The 25,634-nt window shown below is 30.2% G+C and overlaps 1 protein-coding gene across 2 annotated transcripts in view; it reads right to left on the bottom strand.

Moving 5' to 3' along the window:
* The window catches only part of LOC134688402 (aryl hydrocarbon receptor protein 1-like), a 56,901-nt gene that overhangs the window by 11,212 nt on the left and 20,055 nt on the right, over window positions 1-25,634 (bottom strand). For both annotated transcript variants that reach the window (XM_063549104.1, XM_063549103.1), the window contains 4 exons: window positions 24,636-24,823; window positions 2,912-3,015; window positions 2,451-2,540; window positions 353-488 (listed from right to left, as the gene is read on the bottom strand). In XM_063549104.1, coding sequence (XP_063405174.1) covers window positions 353-488; window positions 2,451-2,540; window positions 2,912-3,015; window positions 24,636-24,823 — 518 coding nt within the window. The remainder of the gene's footprint in view (window positions 1-352; window positions 489-2,450; window positions 2,541-2,911; window positions 3,016-24,635; window positions 24,824-25,634) is intronic.

Genomic DNA, 25,634 nt, shown 5'->3' with positions numbered 1-25,634 from the left:
GTTTTTCGCAATGCCTTAATACTTTAAAGCATAAGTTTAGCATTTTATCAAAAAAATCCTATGCGAATCAAGTATGCCAAAAAAAAATTTCAATGGAGGAAAGGGTTAACAGGTAGCTGGACAGACAGACAGACGGACAAAGGGACAGAAACTATTTAGATTTGGATTTTTTAAAGACAAATTTTAATAGCATATACATTTATTCAACTTCAGTTTTTTCTGAATTGTCTTTTTTTTTGTATGTGTATGGTACTTTATCTTACAAACAAAATCAGGAAAGTAAAAGGATGGGCATACACAGAGTTGCATAGGAAGTGGATAAAAATAAATTCCTGATTCTGAAGTAACCTACCTGGCATCATTATTTCATGTAATGTCATAGATGATTTTTCCTGAGGAAGTGTTGAATTCCAAGTCAGTTGTTTTTTAAATTCTTCTCTGTCTTCTGAGTGGATCAGCTCCATCACACTCTGGTGTATGATGTCTGACTAGAAATAATATAAGGGTGGGTTAATGGTAAAAATATAGCATATCATTTAGGTGGATCAAATCTGTGACACTGATGTATAATGTAGAATTAGAAACACGAAATCTATGAATATGTGTAAGTCAGTGGGGAAAAAAATATGATGTTATAAGTATTTACAAAATACAAAGAAAAATGAATCCAATTCTAAATCATAAATATTTAAAAGCTATACATAAAAGGAGATATGGGTATACAACCATGAGACAACAACCCAATGCATAAAAAAAAACCCACCAGTAAATAGAGCTCATAAATATATTTTTTTTTTTAATCATTTAAAATAAGAACATCCATTTTTTTTTTTAGAAATTTCTAACATTTCATATGTAAGATGTCAGTACAATTATATAACATTAAATGATCATTTCCAGAAAATGTCAGGAAACATTTTCCAATCTGTAACTGAAGTGAAAGATTGCTTTACGATTGGAATAAATAACTGTTTACCAACTGATTTTGAAGTCTCATTTAATTCCCATAATTTGATCAGTGATAAAATTATTCTTTAATTTAAGTATCAATGTTATGTTTAAGTTCACCAAGTAATGATCAGGCTGTTCTCTTGAAAGGCTATCAATGTCACATAATTTTGGACTCTTGATTAAAAAATCCTGACTCCAACCCTTTCCATCTTTCTCTATATAGATTGATGGTGTAATTGTATCTTTGAGATTTAATCACATTGTAGGTCGAAATTATGCCATCTTGAAGTTTAAAGGGTCAATCAATCAGGGAATCATAAAATACAGCAAAACTACCCCAAAAAATAGGAGATTGCACTTAGGGGAGATAATTAATGTCAGTCTTTCCCAGAAGCTTAACAGTAATCCTAGCTTAGTCCTCCTAATACCTCTAATTAATTGCCATGCTTAACTTAAAATCAATAAGCAACTTTCAGTTTCCTTAAACGATTTGACTATTTTTATGAGTCAAGAACAAAGAGGAGAGATCAGTAAGATGTAACTTCTTCCTTGGTCAATCAGATATAAATAGCTTCAAAACAACAGTAATTATTGCATTAAAGTATATTAAGTTTGCCAATTAAGTTGGAATTGACTTTAAGATGTACGGCATCTCAATCAAGCTATTGACTAGGCGGAAGCACAGCGACTTGTATTCTCTCCGTTACTTGCGACCAGGGTACCATTAACAATTTTACGCTGGGAGATCACAGTAAGAATAGGATTTAACCTTCAGATGCTTTACACGTTCGTAAAAAACAAATCAACTTTATAGTTTTATTGCATCATAGTAATTTACTATCAGAATAGAATTGGGAAAGGTAAATTAAACACCGTACATTCTCAACTTTCTGACTCTTAAGAATGGACATTAGACTAAATATGATTTCTTTATGTTCAAGAAAAATCCATTTTTGTCTGAATGATGTACATTTATATGTATATATACATTTATTTTTGTAATTATATAATATGGTTGAAATCTCTTTATTTCATATCCAAATATAGCGTTCATGATATAAAGTAAAGACTGAAAATGGGGAATGTGTCAAAGAGACAATAACCCGACCAACATCAATGAGTCTTCAACACAGCAATGATACGTTTTTTTTCAAAAATAAAAAAAAATATTTGTGATCTTTGAATCACATAAATATTACAGGTACATATGTTTAACACAATCATAGAAAAATGTAAAAGCCGCAGAAACAAGATGTAAATAACAGATTCCCACCTGAATGGAACTTAAAAGTAGGCGATAGATTAATGGGAACTCAAACTGACATAAAATCGTAATTGTTCAAGAATCCTTCTAACTGGTAGAAAGCTTGACACCTGTTAATCAGGAGGGTACAAAACATATTCATGAAAATATCACCTTACAGACTTGTATTTGTAGTCATGGTACATAAAGAGCCTCATCATTTGATAATTTTCTGGTACCCATAGGTATTCCTTACCTGATGAAAGCCAAGGTACTGTTCCACTGTTCTGGCAGCAAAGAACACTTCACCATCACAGGTCACAACAAACAGGAAACCATACAAAGCCTGTCAATATATCATAAAGGGTGAAAACCTTAGAAATAAACCTTATTTGCTTATGTATGTGTGTCTAGTCTGAAAACCAAAAAAGACTACCAACATCACTATAAAACTAATGTGGGTGTATCTAGTGTATGCAATCTTTGTGGTAGAAAAAGTGTTAGGATTAGAATCTTTTCTAAGTTTAAAATGTGGAATACAGATATCTCATCACAGACATTTCTCATGACATGTGGTTGGACTTGTTTACTTTTTCAATTTTCTAATAAATGTTTTTTTTTTTAACTTCAAACCATTTGGCCAGCAAAATAAGTAAACATTTTTTAACTTTGCATTACTAAAATTATTTCAAAGTATGATTTTATGTTTAAACTTACTTGTAAAATACTTTCTCCTTCTGAGAAGCCATTATGAGGGAAAAAATGAGATCTACTAATGATATGGTGATGTGATTCTAAGTTGTATCTGTCGGGTAAAACAGCTGTAATGTAAAGAACAAACATGATTAATATTACCGGTATACCTACTACATTGTACTGTAACAATACACATGCAGTTAACAGGATATGTATGATTTTGGTTTATCATTGTTCTGAATATGCATGAAATATTTCCTTACTATTCAACTATCATTATTTTTTAAGCACTATAGATTACTTCACTTTTTTGTATACAAGATTGTATACAGTGGATCAACAAAATTTGACAATACATGACAGCATCTGAATCTGTTCAAATATTTAGGTTTTTACAGCCAATATCGTAGAATACAATATATATTATTAGTCTTGGCAAAAGAGGAGATACAAGATTCAGAAAAATCTTAGCCCAAGCTAGATAGAAAGGGAAAATATAGAATATTAGTGACAGTAGAATATGTAATATCAAAATATTACATATGTGAAGGCCATGTATACAGAGACTTAATTCTGAAACATTTAAAAGTCGATTGTGACTTCAAAGTAAATCATAAAACATCTGCATGAGATAATAACCTCTAATGATGATATGACCTTGTACGACCTTTGTATGCACATTCTTCTGAAAAAACATAAATATGGGCGGGACTTTAATATCAGTAATCGAAGAGGGTCAGACAGGGTTGACAATTAACTCTATTTTTCTGCTTGATTTATCAGAAAAAATGTGAATATTTGTTGACAGTTTAAAAAAGATAAAGATAGCAAATTAGTACGCTAAATGATTCACAGAAGATTTGACCATAAAAAGTGTTGATCATATCCGACATAATTGATGTACGATTAACTCACATTTGTGATATGTTAATGTATAATTAGGCATAATACTGTTTTGTAAAAATATTCAAGGCAGTTGATGTTTCCACTGCAATTAAAACTTTAAAAGCATATCAAACAATCAAACTGCCTTTTATTCTCTACTTTCTTGTTTGATAATATCCAGGGTTAAATAAAACTTGTTCAGATAAAAAGTTGATTTCATGAAAAATACCCTGCTTTTAACCAATCTGATCTATTTCTACCTCAAAAGTAACAATCTTAAAGTAGACTTCGATGATATGTCCTGGACACATTTGTTCACACTAGTAATAAATCATACAGATCTGTTTTTATTCTGAGAATCTGTTTATAAGTGGAGAAGTAGCATACTGTGGATTCATTATTATTCGATGGATATCTATTTCTGTGGGTTTCGTGGGTTATAGATGAACCACAAATTCAAATGTTCAACGAATTACAAATGAGCCATAGGCTTTGTATGCAGAGATTGGCAAAACCACAAAATCAAATATCAACGAAATAGCAAGTTTTCCTCAATCCACAAAAATAAAGGAATCCACAGTATATTACTGTTTAAAGACTAAGATTCACCTAAATATTCTCCAAAGTCAATAAAGAACAACAACCAAACAACACAATTATTTATACATGAAATTATTTCCCTTCAATCACTGGTTGTTTGGTAATCTTTACCTAATTCACCTTCAACTTAATCATATCTACATAATAATCATTTCTATCTAAATTATGAGTCCAACTTCATTTTTTCATGTTTTTTTTTATCCAAGTCCATCAGTTGTCATATAAATCGATAACTTTTATCAATATCATATTTATCAATATTTCACAAATTGTAGCTTAAATTTATGACTTTTTCACTACTAAAGAGATCATCTAATTTTTTTGATAGCACACCATGAGAAATATAATTTTGATTTATTTTGACGTACTTTTCATTATGTGTCATTACAAAATGGAGAAAAGATGAAAAGGCAAATATTACATTACAACAGTAATTGAAATCAACGTCTATTTAATTGTCTATCACAAAGGAACTCAAACCTCTTCCTTTCTCTGACATAGAGGCCTCAGTAGGGGGTATCCAAAGTTATTTATAAGAATGGTGTCTTAAACGGTCTGTATCTGAAGCATATACTATTTCAGAATATAATTGAGAATGGAAATAGGAAATATGTCAAAGACACAACCCAACCGATGAGCAGAAAAAAACTGACAGAACAATTCAGTATGACAAATATGTTTCATTTGTCAAATAACTTTCATCAATACAAAACAGAAGAAAGAGATCAGTGTTGAAACAATGAGAAATGAAAGCTTCTGATTTTTTATACCATTTTAAAAATGTCTTCAAATTCAGCCCTGTATTGAACCCCTTTGTACAAGAACAGTGTTGTATAATCTACAAATCCCCCTGTATTGAACCCCTTTGTATATGAACAGTGTTGTATAAATGGCATTAAGACATTGTCTAAGAAAGTATGGATGTCAACCACTTTAAAAATTGCCATGAAATTTTACCCGATGATTGATTTGTTTTGAAAGGTAATTAAAACTATAAATCAAAACTAAATTTCCGCTCCATTTATGTACGACAGTGGAATTATCATCCGGTAGTTGCAATGACGGTTGACAATGGCCCAACATTACAAGTAAAACATGGTTAAATTAGTATTTCAAAGTAAAGGATGCTTCATACCTTATAATTAGATACAAGACCTTTTAGTTTTACAACCTAGAGTAGGGATGCTAAGAACAATTTCTTTTTCGTTGTTCATCAAGGACATATATCAGTAGCAATTCAAAATGTGAATGTGAACAACTATTATAAGCTGTTAAACACGTTGATAAGATGTAAGAAATGACTCAGTGATACAGCAATCCAACAACATTAATACACCCGTAACCGGAGAGCATGTATCTACTCTACAAATTCATATTGTCACCATCGGGATTCGAACCCTTGATGTCTGCGTGACAGTCAGTGAGTTAACCCACTGAGCCAAAGAGTCGATTCCCTAGCTCAGTTGATTAAGACTGGCTTTATATGTTCTACCTGTACTGAGGAGAAGCAACTCCGCTACACACCTAAAAAATAATAAAATAAAGAGGTCACCATACAACATGAATGAATGATATTAAGACATATTTCAAGATTTCAGTAGACTTTGAGAAATATGCAGTAGACTATTCAACTGTTGTTTCTTTTGTTTTTAAAGGTCCCTTTCTCAGACTCTCTGATGCTGTCATCGTGATGGGTTATCTCGAATAGTGCCTCAAATCAAATAAGATATAAGTTAGCATTAAAAGTACAAGCATGTTGATTTTTAATTACATTATGTTGTGTCACTTCAAAGCTGATTTTAATTCCTTGTAATTTGTAAATTACAAGCCAATATATTGTGCTCAGTCAACCATGACTTGAGATGAGAGCAAACTTATGTAAAAGTCAGATTGTATCTACAAATTGTCATAGAAATTTGATTGATGATATAAAACTAAATAGAAGAACTATGATGGGGAAAAACAAATACAAATCACATTGATCAAATTGGCCATGTATGGTACTGTAGCGACATGTTCTCCTAGCATAATTAAGACATATACATGGCCTACCAAAGGCAATACTAATATGGGTTTTATTGACACAGTAATTAACAATCTCTGTTGTGGACATGCTTGACCAGTCGTCCATGAAAATAGCTACCGTATGCTACTTGAGAGTTGTGTAAATACCATACAAGCAATTCTGTATAACCGATATTTGTCATAAATGTTTTCCATTGTAAATAAATTTCCCAGTAGAAATGTTGACTTATGAAATAATTAAACACATCAAAAGATTATACACTGCAGTTACAACTTAATCAGATTAACAAATTATACATCATGTTAACATGATTAACAAATTATACATCATGTTCAATTCTAATAAACAATTTGTATACAAATATATTTTCTTTTGAATTACAAATTAGGTTTTATTGGAAAGCATTGCATGGTCATAGATATATATATAGATTTAGCTATAATTTTGTGCATTTCTGTAGAAGATAAATCAAGAAAAGAAATTATGCAATCTCATTATAATACACATCCAGTGTCCAAGCTTCCCTTACAATGATCTAAAAACACTCTTTCTATTTTCTTTTTTTTTGTTACATCAGCCAATGAAATTTCTGCCTACAAATTTTGAAGGTGTGTATCAATATGGTGAAACCAGAGAATTCCAAAAGGTCTTTAAAACAAGAGTACTGAATGGAGTGTTTTCATATCATAAGTGTAAGCAAAGCTTGAATACAGTATCAGATTTCAATCAGATTAGCCTTAAGAACATATATATACAATTTATGTGTTATTGTCCTTCTTTAATTATACTGCCTTCCTTAGGCTTCTACGAAAGAGATACTAGAGTTATATAGCCTCCTTACAAATAGACTTGACAGGACTTGGAACAAATCTTATTTATTTCTTCTGAAACAAGACAACTCTCCTCTCACTGTGATATAAATAACATAAGGTGCCTTCCTTAAAAGTTTAAATTTTCCTTAAGTGTTGTGTAAACTTTCTTATGCTGTCTCTTTATTTTCAAGCAGAGTAAAATAAACCTCCTTTGAGTATTGTAACAGCTGTAATAAAACTATAAATCATTCTCAATGACTCAAAACGTGGACAGGTTTTTAAAAATGTCTCCTTTCGACTCCCCTGGATCCAAACAGTTTGAATTCCTGAAGGAGGTTAAATCCATCTCACATTAGTGTTGGTAATTAAAACATTAATTGTCCAAGGTGAATATATTTACAGTTTTTGTGTGAACACAAATTTACATATAAATTGTATTGGAACCACAGTTACATAAAAATTACATCTATCAATAAAAAGATATAAAAAGGTGAGGAAAAAATGTTTTTTGTTGGTATAAGGAAAGAAACCATCATAGAAAAACTGTCCAGCATCTTTTGACTGATACATCATCTTTTCACCATTTGGACATCAGACTGGCTGATAAATCCTTGGAGAAAAGGAGAAAGTGTTTGTAAAGGGTAGGCAGAAGGTCTTATCTAAAACTCTATACAGAAATGTTACTTTTCACTCATTCTGTGTTACCAGGATTGATTACAGAAAACTTGTAGTGAAATAATGAAGAATTTGAATAGATATAAGAAGATGTGGTATGAGTGCCAATGAGACAACTCTCCATCTAAGTAAAAATTAGTAAAAATAAACCATTATAGGTCGAAGTACTATATAGCAGGGTTGTACTTTTCCAAAATGCCTTAATCAAGATAGGACTAGAAAGCTCCATTATCAATTGTTTGGAAGAGGTTTCCCCAATAATATGTAGTCCTGTTGAAAGCTTTGTTTACATTATTATTTGATACTAGTACCTATACTGTCACACAAAAGGCCAGATAACATATAGATATAGGAAGATGTGGTGTGAGTGCCAATGAGACAACTCTCCATCCAAATAACAATTTAAAAATTAAACCATTATAGGTTAAAGTACGGCCTTCAACACGGAGCCTTGGCTCACACCGAACAACAAGCTATAAAGGGCCCCAAAATTACTAGTGTAAAACCATTCAAACGGGAAAACCAACGGTCTAATCTATATAAACAAAACGAGAAACGAGAAACACGTATATATTACATAAACAAACGACAACTACTGTACATCAGATTCCTGACTTAGGACAGGTGCAAACATTTGCAGCGGGATTAAACGTTTTAATGGGCCCAAACCTTCTCCCTTTTTCTGAAACAATAGCATAACATCACAACATATAAAAACATACGATAAAATATCAATTAGCAGACTTAACTCAATCAAAAAACGTATGATTACACAAAGAACGAATAAATATGATCTGCGATATCTGAATACAAATGCACAGTTAATTAAATGTTAAGAGACAAACAGTCATGACCAAAAGGCTATCAAACAAATTCAAACACACTGAGAAATATTTAACCAATCAATGTTCACTTTAGAAAAAAACCGGTTTTTTATAATCTTGAAGTTTATACAAATGTTGTAAGAATAAGTGAAAAATTGAAGATATTACAAATAATCAAAGCTGGTATACAGCCAAGATCCATATAAATAAAAAATGACAAAAAAGCATTATAAACAGTATCAACAGGTCGAATTAACAAGAAAATACGATTTGAGAGTACTCGCAGTTACTGACAGCTAGTTAAAAGCCAAAACCAATTAATAGTAAAAAATCATGCATCAGAGACTAAAATCGACTAAAACACATCACATGGATTTAGTATTTTAACGTCATTAATAGTCAAAGAAGACATGACTTGTGCAATGCCAAAAATAAATGTATCGACAGGTAGTAGTATAGTGAAGAGCGACTTCTATAGAAATAAAAGTTAACGTGGCTGTGTCCCCTATACATCTCGCCTCAAAAGATAATGAAATTTAGTTATGTTTTAATTTGCTAATGACAAAATCAATATTAGTGCCAATGTGAACTATATTCAGAGATCTAATTACAATATTGGTACGATAACCCTTACTTATAAGTTTGTTTAAAGGTTCGATGAGTTTACAAGGATCACATAGTGATTTCCTCGCTTTAAGTACAATATTACCATAAAATTTAGGATGAGAAATACCATTTTTAATAAGCTTTCTACAGGTATAGCCAAATTTACTAATCAAATCTTTGTATCTATGAAAGAATTTAGTAAAAGTTTTAAGTAATTTATGGTATCGAAATCCCTGACACAACAATTTACCAGTGATGCATTGATTACGTTCGTTAAAATCTATGACATCAGAACACACACGGGCAAACCGAACGAGTTGCGATTTATATAAACACCGTATGATGGAGCCAAAGGCACATCGCCGTCTAAAAAAGGAAAATTAACAATAGGAAATGAAAAATCGTCTCTTTTGTCGTAAATTTTAGTGTGAAGTTTCCCGTTTGAAATTGAAATGTCTAAATCTAGAAAAGGACAACTGCTGCTGTTTATGTTAGATTTAGTTAAAGTAAGTTCGTTTGGGTAAATTTCTGAAGTATATTTAGAGAACTCTGGATTATTCAACGAAAAAATATCATCCAGATAACGGTAGGTATTTTTGAATGTATCAACCAAATGTAACAATGATGGGTCTTTACTGAGTTTGGTCATAAACTGAGATTCATAGCAATATAGAAATAAATCTGCTATTAAAGGGGCACAGTTGGTGCCCATACATTTATTTAATTTACTTGGTTCAAGATCTTCAAATTGTCATTTATTTTGCTTGTTAAGCATTTAAAATGAATATTCTTACTTTACTGGTAAAATAAATATTTATTAAACAAGTTTATAATCGGTTTATCAACAAAATAATTTGATGAAAACCTGATGTAAGTGATATTATGATTATTTGGTTTTAACAAATGGCTAGTTCAATACCTGTTTATATTTGACATTCTGTATACAGGGTACATTTAATGTAAACAATCACCTATAATGTATGGCTTTTTCATTTTTATTGCTGTTAGTCAATTCAGCGGAAAATTCATACAAAAGTTCTAATTTATAGGGTAGAGATACTGGCTGGCTACAATCGTCTTATTTCTGACATATATGATTCATAAGCAATGTAAAAATTCTTTTCTGATGAAAGAAAGACACAAATTTGAACTTTTTATTTGACAAAGGAAGTAAACAGAAAAACAAATAAGAAATGCATTTCCATCATATCCGTGATTAAATATATTATATCAGAACACAACAGATCTGAACCAAAGAAAAGTTCTAAACCAAAAAAAAGTTTTAAGAAGCCAAATCAAACCATGTATATGCAAATAGTTAATTGTTCTGCAACTAGTTAATTATACTTAAGTAGAGTTGTCCTAATTTTTGCTGTATCCACATCTTTTAATTTCAAAACAAACCCATTAAATTATGTTTGGTTACTAGATACTTAATCTTAAAGAAAGTTTCGCACCAAAAACCACGGAAAAAAATCTAAGCACTCCATCAAATTGATAGAAAAGTAGCTTTTTTTCTGAGACGACTTGAAAACCTTCAAACATTTAATAGCGTAGGATGTTGAAATAGATGGCATTTGTCTGAGTCCATCGAGTGCTTGTAATAAGGCTGTCAGTACACGTTGTCACTCGACCTCTGTGTTAATGATTAGGTAATTCACGGTTGTCACCCTTGCCGATCAATGCAAGCTATTATTTAATGTGACCGTAAGTCTATGGTGACGAATGCTATGAAGACAAAATATGTCCCTTTCCCTTTTACTGACATTGATAAGTTTGATTCCGTTCAGAATTCATTACTTGTTACAAGTTAGTTATGGAAACTGATGGCACTCCATTCACAAATTAAAACACAGAAAGTAATTATAAAATGGTAAAAAAATAAATTGTAGAAAAACTACAAAAGGAAAAAAATGGGCCTTTTAGAAAATTTATTAGTTTTATTGAATTTCACCTTAATTGTAAAATAATTACTTGAACTTTTGATCAAAGAAAACTTTATGTAGCAAAATATCACTGATGAAAATCATAAAAATAATCAGATGAAAAAAATATCCCCATCACTTTGATTGATACAAAATAGTTGCCTTTTGACAATTTTCCAATAAAATCCTAGAAACATATTTAATAACTGTAGATTTGAAACAGCTGAGATTTTACCTGTAAAGCCGAATGAAATGGAACTTTGTTCTAAAGAAAATCGTAGTTGACAAGGGACTATGTTATAATTATCATGTAATTAATTGGAAAGTTGATTTTATTTCTGTCAATAATTTTGACCTGGGGGAGATGATGACTGTCATATTTAAAGACCTGACTGTCGCTATTGTAGGCTCTGTAATCCGTACGGGACATGGAGAAAGTTTTAATTACAATTGAAGGGCCATTTATGGAAACATTGTAAAAATTATACAAACATTACATGTTCATTTTTATATTTGTTCTGTTATGAATTTATCTGCAATAAATGTCTTTTTGCACTATTTCAATTATTTGGTGAATACAAACAAGAGTATTTCTGTTTTGATAGAGGAAGACATAATAAATATTAAAAGATGCTTGAAAATACCCACTCTCTAAATCCACCACCAAAAAATAAAAATAATGGATATGAGAGGTGCTTGTACAATTGAAAAAAGCCCATGTTGTATATGGAAAAATATTAATTGTATTGCTGTTCTTCTTCAGCCTAAGTGTCTTTAACAATATGTTAGAGGTTTAGGACATATAGCTATTTTACTTGGGTTATAATATTGTCATCAGTCATTACCTTTTGTTTTATAATACAGGTGACTTTGATTAGTATAAGAGGACTTTCTCTAATAAATGTGAAATAGTTAATACTCCTTCTGATCCTAACATGTCGAAAGTGCTGTAATTAAGTCTCTCTCATCAATTCAGATAAGATTAGAGACGACATTAGACCTTCGGGACATTCCATCTAACGAGACTTTGGCTACCTGGATCCTTTCAGGTGTAGATGATTACAATCATGATCTATTGGTTAATAACTTCTGATATTCTTTTAATACCGGCCTATGTCTGCACCTGAATCAGGACGTGTGCACATAAATCTAGGACACGTTCCACGTCATATGTTGGTCAGGTGTGTTTCTCTTGGTAAATGACAAAATAAATTTCATTTTACATGGACATGACTCTGGCAATAATAAGCCTCATTTTCTTTTCATCTGAATATAATTTTATTTCTTCGTAAAAATAATAATCAATAAGGTTAATTCATAAGGAAGTATAATTCTCAATCTTTTCCAAACACTTAAGAGTAGTCAGCAGTCATTGCAAGATGTTTTTATTATATATGAAAAAGAATTCTCAAGGATTCTTTATTTCTAAACTGAACTTAATTACTTAAATAATAAATATGTAGTAGCAAAGGGGTCAGTTTAATTTAAATCATATCTTGAGCTGGCCTATCTTAATACTGTGAATTTAGAAATTATTGCAATGTTTTTAATCTTTGCGAAAAATTAGACAGCTGGGTTAGAAAAGCAATAATTTAAACTCGCATTTTGAAAATTTTAAAATGAAGTAAACAGGATTATTCTCACTATTGCAAAAATCAAAATTGCAGTTTTGTCTAAAATGATTATATTGCAATAATAAATGCATGCAATAACTTCTGAATTTACAGTAGTCGTTATATGTATTCTGCTCAAAACTTTATCTTAGACCAATTTTTTAAAAAGTTTTTATATATCAGTTTTAACAAAATGAAAATAGAAATGACCAATTACTATAAAACTGGATAAAGCAGACTCTAGGTTTTAATTGTTTAGTATCTGTATGGAGCTGTCAAACTTTAACCATAGTTCATTACGTCATCTTTATTATGATTAGTATTTTATTTTTAATTTAATTACTTTTAATGTCAAACTGTTGCACCAAAGCAATCGTAACCATCCAATATGGTTCTATTGTAATCAAACTTTGATGAAAATTCCTTTTTTACCTGATTACTGTTATTTCTACCAATGTAACAAGGTAGGGTGTCCATTTCTCCTAATTACAGATCAATTATTAATTACAATAAGAGATTGTGGTATGATTGACAGTTCAAAGATAGATTTCAGTCAGGTTTCACTTTCCCCAGAGGTCTTATAATCATCTTGTTCAATCAGACATACCCAATTTAATATGAAATAACAACTACATTAATTACGGCAAATTCTTAATCAACTTTTGCTGCATTACCTTGTTAGGGCAATGAAAGTATGAAACAGGGTCCAGATGTTAAAACATCTTTCTAGAAAGTGAAGCTCTAGCACTATTTTCAAAGTATATTCTCATTTCTTCTGTGTTAACTCATTTACATATGGTTCACTTTTCCCCCCGATCCACAGTTAAAAATCAAATTAGAAAAATTAGAAACACATCTTAGTAACTTTTGAATTCTATAAATGTTTTAGAAATAAATAAAGTTAATTTGTCTATTTTAGATCCATAAGAATCACAGGTGTAAATAAATTTGTCAGTAATTAGTGTACAATTAATTACCATTGATGTCTAGTTAAATGTAATAGCTGCTAGGTTGTAAAATCACGGTCCGATTGTTAAACCGACTATCTTCTCGCATGCTGCATGCAATGTGTCGTGGAAGCAGCCATGTTTTGTTGACAAGATCATTGTTTATTGCCGTTATACCATACAGACATAACAAATACAAACCGTTCACCGTATTGCGTGCAGGACCAATTTGTTGGTGAGAGGAATTGTCTTTCTAAGTTTCCTGAAATAGGCGCTTAAAAAGAATTTGACTGATCATCTGATATTTCCGTAGAGCCGTCACGATACATTTAGTTTTTATATACAGATCACTAAACTGTTATATGTTATAGTAACGATGTCTATGGTCGAGTTATAAATACATACACAATCGGTATTCAATGACAAAAATTACTGGTTTGCATGTGACAAACATTTAATTATAAATTATACATAGTATTAAAATCACATTGTAATGTAATGTTTGTCTGCAGTAACTTGTAGAGTATTGGGGTCAAAATATAATTCTATTGATAGAAGTCGTGTATAATATTTAGACTTGTTTTCTTTTTTAGTTATAATTTTTGGACTATTATATAATCTGTAGGATTTTCTAATCATTTTGTGTCTCAAAAATGTTTTTGAATTATGTTGAGTTCACACGTAATTCGAATTTGATTGAACGAGGCATAATGTTAGTATAATATCTTTTATCACCAATATATATAGTTATGCTAGACTTTTTAAAAATTGTGCACAACTGCAAAATAATAAAATCCTGTAATAAAATTGGAAATAAATTTCATCAATTTCAAGTTTAACAATGAAAGTAAAAATTATTTGCAGTATATTTTAGTTGAAGAAAAATCAGAATTTGGCTCTATTGAAATATAATGATCATACTTTATAACATAGCATTAAGCTTTACTATCCTCTACGAACAATAACTACGATTTTGATGACACTATTTCATACAATAAACAAGAAATTATAGAATATATTAAATAGCTTTCAATAAGTTTGTATTTGCTCTGAATGGCTGATAATCCATACAGCAGAGGGGAGTGAATAAAGATGTCATCCCATTCAATAAGGCGTGACGCCATATCATCAACCTTGTCACCTTCTCTATGTCAACGTTAACTTTCACAATGGGGGTTCGATAGAGCCTTTTGTTAGAGATGGTATTAAAACCATATGATCTTATCAAGCACTCGATCAAGCAAATAAATATGAATTCTTAATGCTATAAACAGAGAAAAAAAAAGGAATTTCTATATTAAAGGTATTCAAGATCGGACAAAAGTGGAGATTTCATTTATAAAAACATGGGTTTAATAATTAAACGGAGAAATTTTACTTTAAATATTGATATTTCAATTAATGATTTGGCAAGATAAGTTATTGAAAAAATTATTTTAAAGCATGCTTTAATGAAAACACACATCTTTTATTACTGTATCCTAATACCGCTCTAAAAAGGTTATGTAAATTATGAAAAATAGTTGCTATATGAAAATTCAATTTCTATCTGTAAAACTCAACCCAACAATTATTTTAAGTCAAAGGTTATAATTTCAGTTAAAGTTTTGAAACAATACAGAAATTACAGGCTTAAGACAATTGTAATGTTAGACCTTTAATGGAACTCAAACATTTTTCTCGGCCAAGAGTTGGGTTTAATAAACCGAACTGACTTTCCATCCCTACAAATTTTTAATTGCATATCAATACTGTAAAAGAACCCGTAATTATTGTCTGGCAAATTTTATATTGCATAATATCATCAATGTCGTTAATGGAATAAACACAGTCCTTCGTTGTCTCGATGGTGCCGACCATCATTTGGAGAAAAACTAAGTGATAATTAAATCCATCATGTTCTGACAGTATATGAAATGACTGTCAGTATAGAGCTAGGATGAACAATATCTTCATTTATACAACTTATAAATGAATCAACTTTGTTGTAAATAAAATCATAAATATTATCATGTTGTCCGCCATTGTAGAGTTTACAGAGTCAAGTAGGAAACTCAATTCTGATTTCGGAAATACAAATATATGTTCTGGTTTAAGGTTTTTAGTTATATCTGAAAGACAGGTGTCATTTAACAATATCCCTTAGGTTAAATTGAAACAAATTTTATATTTGTCCGATTAAGATTTAAGATGTTGAATTTATAAAATAATTTAATTTAATTTATTTAAACATTTAACTTTCTTAGAATGTTTAAAAAACCTAAAGATTCTTTAAAAAACAGCCATTCAAACAGTATATTTTCCAGGTATAAGGTAAACATAAGGGTTGGTAAGGTTAATCAAAATAACAGGTGTATATTATTCTTTAGGGATTCTATCAGAAAACTATACTATTAATAGAAGGTCAATTCATATCACTCTCATTGTGCATTCTCCCAGGAATTTCACAATGTACAATGGGTTTGGAACTTAACAAGAACTTTTCTTCTAGTAATTTCTTCTTAAATGCATTAAAATTAGTTTGCTAACTTGTCCTGCTTATTTTAAAATATCATACTTAAATCGCCCATACTTCAAAGACAAATTTTTATAAATGTAAAAAAAATGATTGGTAACTGGTTACAAATGAATATATTACATGCTCATGGCTGAAGTTGACCTATAGTTGATAATTTCTATCATATGATATATATTTTACAACTGAATTTCTGCTAATGAAATGTTTGCAAATACCGTTTTAAAATACCTGCTTCAGTTTGTTGTAAAATTCTTTTTACATAAATGTTTGATATCTTAATTTGTTCGTATAATGTTGCTACATCCGATTGTTATACCTTTAAACATTGAATGGTATAAAGTTCAATCATGACAATTATTAAAATTATTTATTGAAAATTATAAGAACATATTTATTAGGGTCAATCAGGGTGAAATTATCATATTAATAAACACATTGTATCAATTATATTAAATAAAAATCAACATCTGTTTATGGCTCGCTCCAATGGATATTTTGTTAATCAAGCAATGTATATCACTAATTAATTCCTTTTTTACCAATAAGAGAAAATATCCTTTCTTTTCAGAGAGAAATGGTAATTTAGTGTAATCGCATTGTACCGACACATGTTTAATTTCTTCTACATTCAAACATTATGGTTCGTCTGATTTTTAAGGCGACATTTAAATGCAACAATCCGATTACGATTATTCAGGTAAATTGACTCAGGATCTACCTGTTTTTAATCTAACTAAGGATTGAATGATGACAAAAGTATGGTTAAATTCAAGATTTGTTTACGGGGTTAATTTCCCTGACTGATTTAAGTCTTTCATCTTTGGATAAAGACAGATTTAATAAAAAAGAAGTTTAACCATTGAATCTGCAGGAAATTTCTTTACAAATTATGCATCGGCAGTTGGACATGAAACATATGCAAATATTTTCTTTTTTCTGTCATTCGTAATGTTTTTATTGGGCTTATTTCAAAGAAATCAATCAATAGCAGAAAAAGAAATAAGAAATAATTTGAGACAGTAATAAATTCTTTGCTGCATGAGAGAATTATTCTATACTTAAGACAGGAAAAATCTATTATTTCTGTGGCTATTCCTTCAATCAATTCAGAAAACTAGAAAGTAGATGGACAAAGACGAGAATGAAGGAAGTCCTCCAAAATCATAAACACACTGTTTACAGACCGGAAGCTAGGTTGCGTATGAACCCATTGAACAACCCTGGCTACGGGTGTGATGTATGAAAACTATGCACATCCTTGAAAAGAGAGGAGGGTTGAAATCTTAAAAGAAATATTATAACTGTGCCAAATGTTAATGTGCTTGTCCCTCGTAAAAAATCTTTAAAGATTCTTTTTTTTTATTATTAATTATGGTATTGTTTTCTTTCTTTTCTTTTTGAGGAATTTGGCCTTACTTGTAGATCTGCAATATGTAGTCTCTGTGATATTTATTTTCCAATTTTCTAGACTTAGGCTGAATAAGACCTGGTCATATAAAAATACTGCAAAAATTGATGATCAATATATACAGAACATTACCAGTTGAGATTGAGAAAACTCCTAGCCATGCAGTCTGAAATGAACAAGCCAACCAGTCTGACTTCATCATAGACTAGAGACTGACAGATCATTTATATTTGACGGGCATAACATCATTGTTGAAAGAGACTAAACTTTGTCAAATTTCAAACCTAATAGTTTTATAAATTACACGTTTTTAGTTAAATTACCACTATCCCTAACAATAAACAAACCAGATTAGAATCTACTATGACCCCTATGGACCTCTAGCTCACACCCAGTCTATATAACAATCATCCCGACAATTTATCAGATGTAATAAACAAAGAAACACATACCACAAAAATACTTTTTTACAAATTTAAATGTAAAATATATTTTGTTCACTTAAAAACACAGAAAACAATTGAAGTACTTTTAGTTTGGATGTTTTTGTTTATTTGTGTGTTTCAGTTTCATTGTTTGTTAGTGTTATATAGGGTAGACACAGACACACGATACTCCTCATCTGCTGGCTAAATTATCATATTAATATATTGTGTGTAATAATGAAATACAATAAGATATGATATGATATCAAAAATTAGTTTGACATTTTTTCAGCAATTAAAGCGAAATCTAAACTTGAAATCTACATACAATATTGTTATATAGATCAATATTACAAGTTTACATACTATTTTCAGGTCAGCGACAAAGGACATTTTGTAGTACATTAGACAAACAACTTGTACGATGACAGGGGAAATTTTGTTATCTTTTAAACAAAAAAATAAATAACGTGCATTTTGACCCCCTAGATATTTAATATTGGTATTCTTATTACGTCGTTGTCCAACTGACCACAACTTCTTTCCTTTTATTTATTTTTTGTATTAAGTAATGTATCCTTGTGAGACTAACATCACAGTGTCGCCAGTTTACAGTCATATGAAACCAGTTTCTTGTATTACAATGTTAAGGAAATTATTGAACCAATCTATACATATACTAAATTAACTTTTATGTTAATATTTTTTTATAACAGATTTTGAGAATCCATAAGTTTTATTGACTCATAAAAAATATTTTTTGATATTGTATCCTTTTTTTACCCCGTCATGGTTTTTCCTTTTGAGCCCAGTTGCTTGTCAAATTTCTAAAAAGAAATGTTATGTTAAGGTTACTGCTAATCAATTTTGCAATTTGGGTTGCAGGTTTAACAGTCCTGAAATCTACAGAACTGGAGGTAGATATATGTTCTTCAGATAGCAACCCAACAACATATCAAAATTAGATTAGAAAATGTAATTTATCATGATTTTTAAAGGGGAAACAAGTTAATATTTTGAAGGTTAATAATGACCTAAGCCTATCAATTTATCCTGAGTGGATGTTAGGTAGCCATCAACTTATTTTGTTTTATTTTGATCTGAATCTCTTTATCTCTTTATCTGCACAATCATATGCTTCATCAATTTACAAAATTCAAAAACATCTAACCCATTTAGGCCTCAGAAAATGACAATGAAACATCTTCAATATACGACGATTACAGAAAGACAATGTTGCTTTTAAATATAACTACGATGTTTACTTCCGTGAGGAAATGAGATGTCTTTCCAGCTACGATATAAATAATAATCAGTACATTATGATCCCACATCTTGTCCAGTGAATGAATACACCCCAATAATGGCCGACCAGCCGCTTGCTCTGTATCTAATAGGAAATAATTAACAGTTGTTCACTAACTGAATGGCACAAGAAGATGGAATGGTTGTTTTCTAAAACTTTTTAATGTCTTGTGCAAGTTAATACACTCAATTAATTCTAACATTCACTGTAATTTTATACCACTAGCAATGTTAGCTGCCATTTTTGAATAATGACGTCTTTTAAGAAATCTACGGGATATGACACACTCCGGATGCTTACGGAGAAATATTTTGTACAATTTCCTCCTCTTTTGAATCACATAAGAGTCGTAATAATTAGCAGAACTTGTAGAATTATGGGTAATAAAACCTTTTATTGTCATTACTTTACCTGTGAAAATTAATGTGTAGATTTTATACAAATTGGTGTCAAGCCGAGTGATAAATAGAAGCAGAGAAAGGTTTCTATTGAATAGGTATCTGTCAGACAATCGGGTAATAATGTCAAAACATTTCACTACCTGATAAACACAGAAATCGTCTAAAAATATTAATCTGAACGCATTAAACTGCATTAACTTTAAAGTCTTTAATTAGTTGTTTAAAACAAATGATAATAGAGACATCTTATTGACAATATCATTTATGCATACATTCTAAATATTTCATAACGTATCCCTTTATCAGTACATTTTTTTCCTTTCAATAACCAATGATTTACAGTCAAAGCACATCTAAAATTCAAAGGTGTCAAAACCATCACACCAATACTGTTTTCAAGAATATGTAAATTGAAATTCACTGGGAAGAAAATGAAGAAAAAAGAAGGTGGAAGATATCAAGAAGTCAAAGGTCAACGAGAAACTGACAATGCATGAAAACACATGAAATGCTTGAATATAATTCTTACAGTTGACTGGTAATACTGGCATTGTCCAAGGGAAAGCAATTGATAAAATGTCTACTGAAATCATATTGTTACTTGTATGAAACTCTTTTTGAAACATTTTTCCAAGAAAAAAATCATATATATTTTCTTTTTCTTAACAAATGCATGTAACCAAACTAATAAATGTAATAGAGAAATAAGAACATGTGGTTTGTTTGCCAATGACATTTTTTTTTTTAACTCAAACAAATAGGTATATACATCTACATGTACTAATTTTCAAATTGCACTTATCTTACAACAATGTATATGATTAAGTTTAAAATATAAAGTTTTAAAGTTCTTATCAATGAGTATTATTACGGCCTTTTGTAGAAAATTTCAAATAAAGATTGTAATTAAATAATCGACAAAAATGTTGAAAAATCAAGTCATGGTAAAACTATGCAGCACCTGTTAAATTATCAACAATCTACAAAAATATTTACAAAAAGAAAAACTCTTTCTTTTGGCTTCCTTTTCCTTCTCAAACTGTACCCTATCACTTACAAATATGTTTTTCTTTTCAATAAAGTAACAACTACGATCGCTATCTCAAAAACAATCTGATTAACCTTAAAAACGAGTTCTAACAATCAACGTGAAATATTACATATTACAAACTTGAATTGTCAAACATAAATGCAATTAAAAACTCATGATACAATAATGATTTTAATTTTCTTTTATCATTATCTTAAATTTATTCTTTCAATGAATTGTGTCTCCTGCGGAAATGCTATGAAGTACTATTTGAACTGTCAACGATCCAACTCTTACAACACCCAAATCAATGTATAATTGTAAATAAAGCAATCGTCACTGGCCTGTGATGAGCCTCAGATTAAATCGTTATTAAATGAATTGTATTTATGTAAATAATTGTTTCTATTGTCTGGGTATTGATTGGACAAATAAAATACAATTTGTACTCTAAGTCGAAATATAATTCTGTGTCTATAGATCAGCCATTAATTGGAATTATCAGAAAAGATATATGTATCAAATGTATCCCTTCTTTGAGATCATTTGTTTATGAAAATTTAATATGGGGAAGGGATACACACAATATTTTGTTAGCATGACAGGATCTTTGAGGACAGGATATAATTAGCAATTTTCCAAAAACAATGATATTTTGCAGTGACAAAACATAGCACTGGCACCTTTATTGACTACGAACAGACATCAAGTTTGGCAATGATTGAAACTATTTCAATGTAAAAAATCGTAAAAATTACCATCAGCCACACAGATACCCTTAGAAGTATTCACATTAGCCAAGGTATACAGATATATATATATATATAATAAAGCTCTATAATAAACAGCCTGGTATCACAAACTTTAACATTGACTACCGTTACCATGAAGTGTTGTACAATAGCACCGGATATGTAGAATAAGAATATTGAACATCAATTAAGTCTGAACTATTAATAACAAGGTGATAATGGCTCTATATTGTTACATGGTCAATGAGGTAATATCATTAATTATTGACCATTAGGGAGGGCAACAATAGTTTTAATATACAAAGTTCTTTCTAATTACAGGGTCAGCCTATTGGCTTTCATTCCAAGGTAAAACAAGGTGGGACAAGGAAACTATTACTTATGTATGTTTTGTTTTAGAGTCTAATAATGGCATTGTTTTCCTAAACCTATTTAGTAAAACAGATTGAAACTAAAACAGCCACTTTTTTTATTCCTGTCATCTCCTACAGATGGCACTCACATTTTTCTGTTATGCACATTTACGCTTTTGAAAAACAATTTAAGAAACAAAAAACTGGAGATATTATTTTCTCTCCAGGGTGAAAACAATACATGCAGCATTTGAGACTAGAGAGCTACTTTGCAGATCTGCAGATATTACTTTCCACTAAATATAAACCAATTATTGCATATTATGTTTAATCTAAGTGATCAGAACAAAATTTCTTTATGGTATTAGTTTAACACTCATCTGATCTTGTAGATAAGCCAGATATATCAATATTTTCTACAAGTTTTATTTCAATAACAGCTTCATATTTGATTATCCCTTTTGAAGATAAAAATCACAAAACATCATTAAATTCCTTCTCTTCAACCAAATCTGTATCATTTTAATAACAAATAGTCAAAATTCCAGATTTTTATGAGATTAATCAAATCAATTTAGATTTTTAGTAATTTGTATGAGTCAATTACCTCCCTTGAATGAACTTCAATGTTCAATTTCTAGTAGCAGAAAATTTCTAATAATACTAATTAACACAGGCAAAAAATTATATGAGGCTCTAGAGGAATTAATTACTATTTATTACTTGTTTAAAAATTGTATGATTTAATTATTAGGTGTAACAACTGTGTCCGAAACTGCATTGAATTTCAAAATATTGCTATAAAAAAATACTTCATGCTCAAATACTTTAGGTATAAATTTTCTGGTATGAAAGCAAAAATTAGATCTGTGTTTGTTTTTGTTTGTTTACTATGTATTTTAGTTAAATATTTCTGATATAAGAGAGAAGTATATGTTGGATTCTCTATATATACCTTTACATTGCAATGACCACAGTTTGAAATTATTGTATTCTTTTGCCCTTCCAAAAATAGTCCCCCTCCCCTTAGTATAATAATCCAGACCCTCTATCAACCAGGTAGGCCTACAGATGGCGGGACAATCATACAGAAGTAAACTACTATTGTTTATTGATCAAGCCCTGGTTAATTCACCTGGGCCTAGAAAGGTAATTGTGGGTTACTGGACCATAATTTCACCAACAACTCAAACAGATGTCCAAATTCTTCTACCTTCATCAAATATTTACAACCAAACTTGGATTTGATTGCCTAGATTTTTTACGTGTAGTAAATGAGATATGAGGATACATTGATTGGCCTGAGGGAGACACTTTAATATGTTTTAATTTGATCTGACAGAGTCTGGTTTTCTGGGTTCCCCAAGACTTCACAATCTGTCAACATACCTGAAATAATGGCTTAATCAAAACTCAATTAACAATTATATTTTTATTAGAAAAAAAACATGATTATTTGAGCGTAATTTTCTGTAATTAAACAATTGAGGTAAACAGATACACAATCACCATCAGTGCCTGATTTCTTTAGCTGGGATAGTGAACAGTTTTGATTATAAATTTGTTTTGACTTTTTGAAGGGCTTCCAGGAGGATTGAGAGAACATGAAATTGATACACAACCAAAATCAATGCCTTTTTTTTATATAGCTGGGGCGAGTGATCAAGTTTAAATTAAAAAAAGTTTTACTTATTTTATAGCAATCAATTAATTTTAGTAACTTACATATTCTTCTGATAAAATATTTTTGGCAATATATATTTTAAGACCAAACGACTGCTGTAGGCCAAGAATTCTCCTTGGAGAAGGATGTTAGTGTAATACTGTTATGAAAGGTGTCAATTCTTATTAATTTACCCCTGAATTTGATCTCCGTTGACAGAGTTTTGCAGTTAAAATGATATGATTAATTAAGTGTTTTGTGGTATTGAATTTGTCTGTTGAATGTGAAATGGTCAGGCAATGTTGTCATTAATTTAGCATGGCCATATGATAATACCAAGCTTTTTTGTGTGGTCATCTCATAATAACATTGCTGACATCTTGATTTATTGATGGTTAATGTTTTATATGAATGTGAAGAAAAGTACAAACTTGTATCTTTGACCAGGCTAAGGGGAAATAACTCATTTCAAACTTTGCACCTGACTATTGAAATCTGGATTAAAAAGATCCTGGTTTGGATTATATTTAAGAAGTCCATTTGTTCTGGTCTTTAACTGATACAATCATACACTAAAATGAGTTTTATGCAACCCCAATGGATAATCAAGAGTCTGAGTTACAGGAGATAAAGTCCATCTATCAATGGTTGAAAAGCATGTACAACATACAAAAGGGCAACTGGTGCTAGAAAAATTGACTTAGTAGCAATAAAAAAAAAAAATCTACCAAAAAATGTTTAATCTCTGTACCAGAATAGAACAATACATCCATGAAAATATAATGAGCAATAATACTAAATGCATTCTTCATTACCTATATATAATAAAATGTACATGGCAATCAAGGAGTCAGTCCTTTTGTCAAATATATATAAAAAAAATTTCAGGATAAGTTACTAACTGTACCAGAAGCTTTAGCCTTCTTCAGCATTGAAGGGCAGTTCATATGTGTACAATTAATTACCAGTATCTTACCTTGAAAATAAGCTTTAGTCCTGAGAAAGCTGACAGCAAGTCTTAATATAGACAGTTTATCTAATTTTGATATGACACTTTGTTCAAATGGTAATAAGCTAGCTAGATGATCTAGTTCAGAATTAAGTCTCTCTCTATGTCGTTTACTTGGGTTACTTTTAGGAGGGTCCTTGGATGGTGCTTTTACACTGCAATAAAAAAAACAAAAATATTTAGTAATATAAAACAAAACAAAAATTTTAACAATATAAAACAAAATAAAATTGAATATTTCTAAGAACTGACTAAAAATAAACTTAAAATTATGTAAAAGAGCGAGAAAAATTGAGTAGTTTTGTCAGCGGTGGTCCAAAAGATCAAGAGTTCTCCTGAATAATGTCTCTCACAGTCTTAATTAACCTAATTCTTTCAGTGATCACAGGATTTGTATGGTGTATTAAATTTTCTAAATTATACAGTAAATATTAAATAATGGTTAAGTTTAGACAACATGGAGAATGAGAGCATTAAAATCAAATTAAGCATGTAATAAATGGTCCACATGTTCACACATTTTTACACAATATGACCATAAATGACTTCACATTGAAGAGCTCTCCAAACTGAAGTAGTCTGTAAATATTTGTTGTAATCATTACAAAAGAGAACTCTTGTGAAAGCTGACAAGTCACTTAACCAACTGGTAAAAATGTCAAACGCCATTCAATTCTAACTGGTTTTATCAAGTGCCATTCAAATCTAACTGTTTTATCAAGTACTGCTCTCTCTTTAAATCAATTAAACATTTCTTTCAGATACTTAATTCTTCCTATAGTTTTAACACTATCTTTTGTGTTTGAGGAGGACATATTTGATAATAGAAAAGCTAAACATTACAATATTTACTTTGTCTGCCTTTGTAAATTTCCAAAAGCCTTCCTTTAAAATATTTAAATATAAATAATATTTATTCTTATAATAATATGACTTAATCCAAATTATATTCAATATATTTTAGAG

Source organism: Mytilus trossulus, chromosome 10, assembly GCF_036588685.1.
Source record: "Mytilus trossulus isolate FHL-02 chromosome 10, PNRI_Mtr1.1.1.hap1, whole genome shotgun sequence".
Taxonomy (NCBI): Eukaryota; Metazoa; Mollusca; class Bivalvia; order Mytilida; family Mytilidae; genus Mytilus; species Mytilus trossulus.
This window is presented reverse-complemented; position numbering and strand designations above follow the sequence as displayed.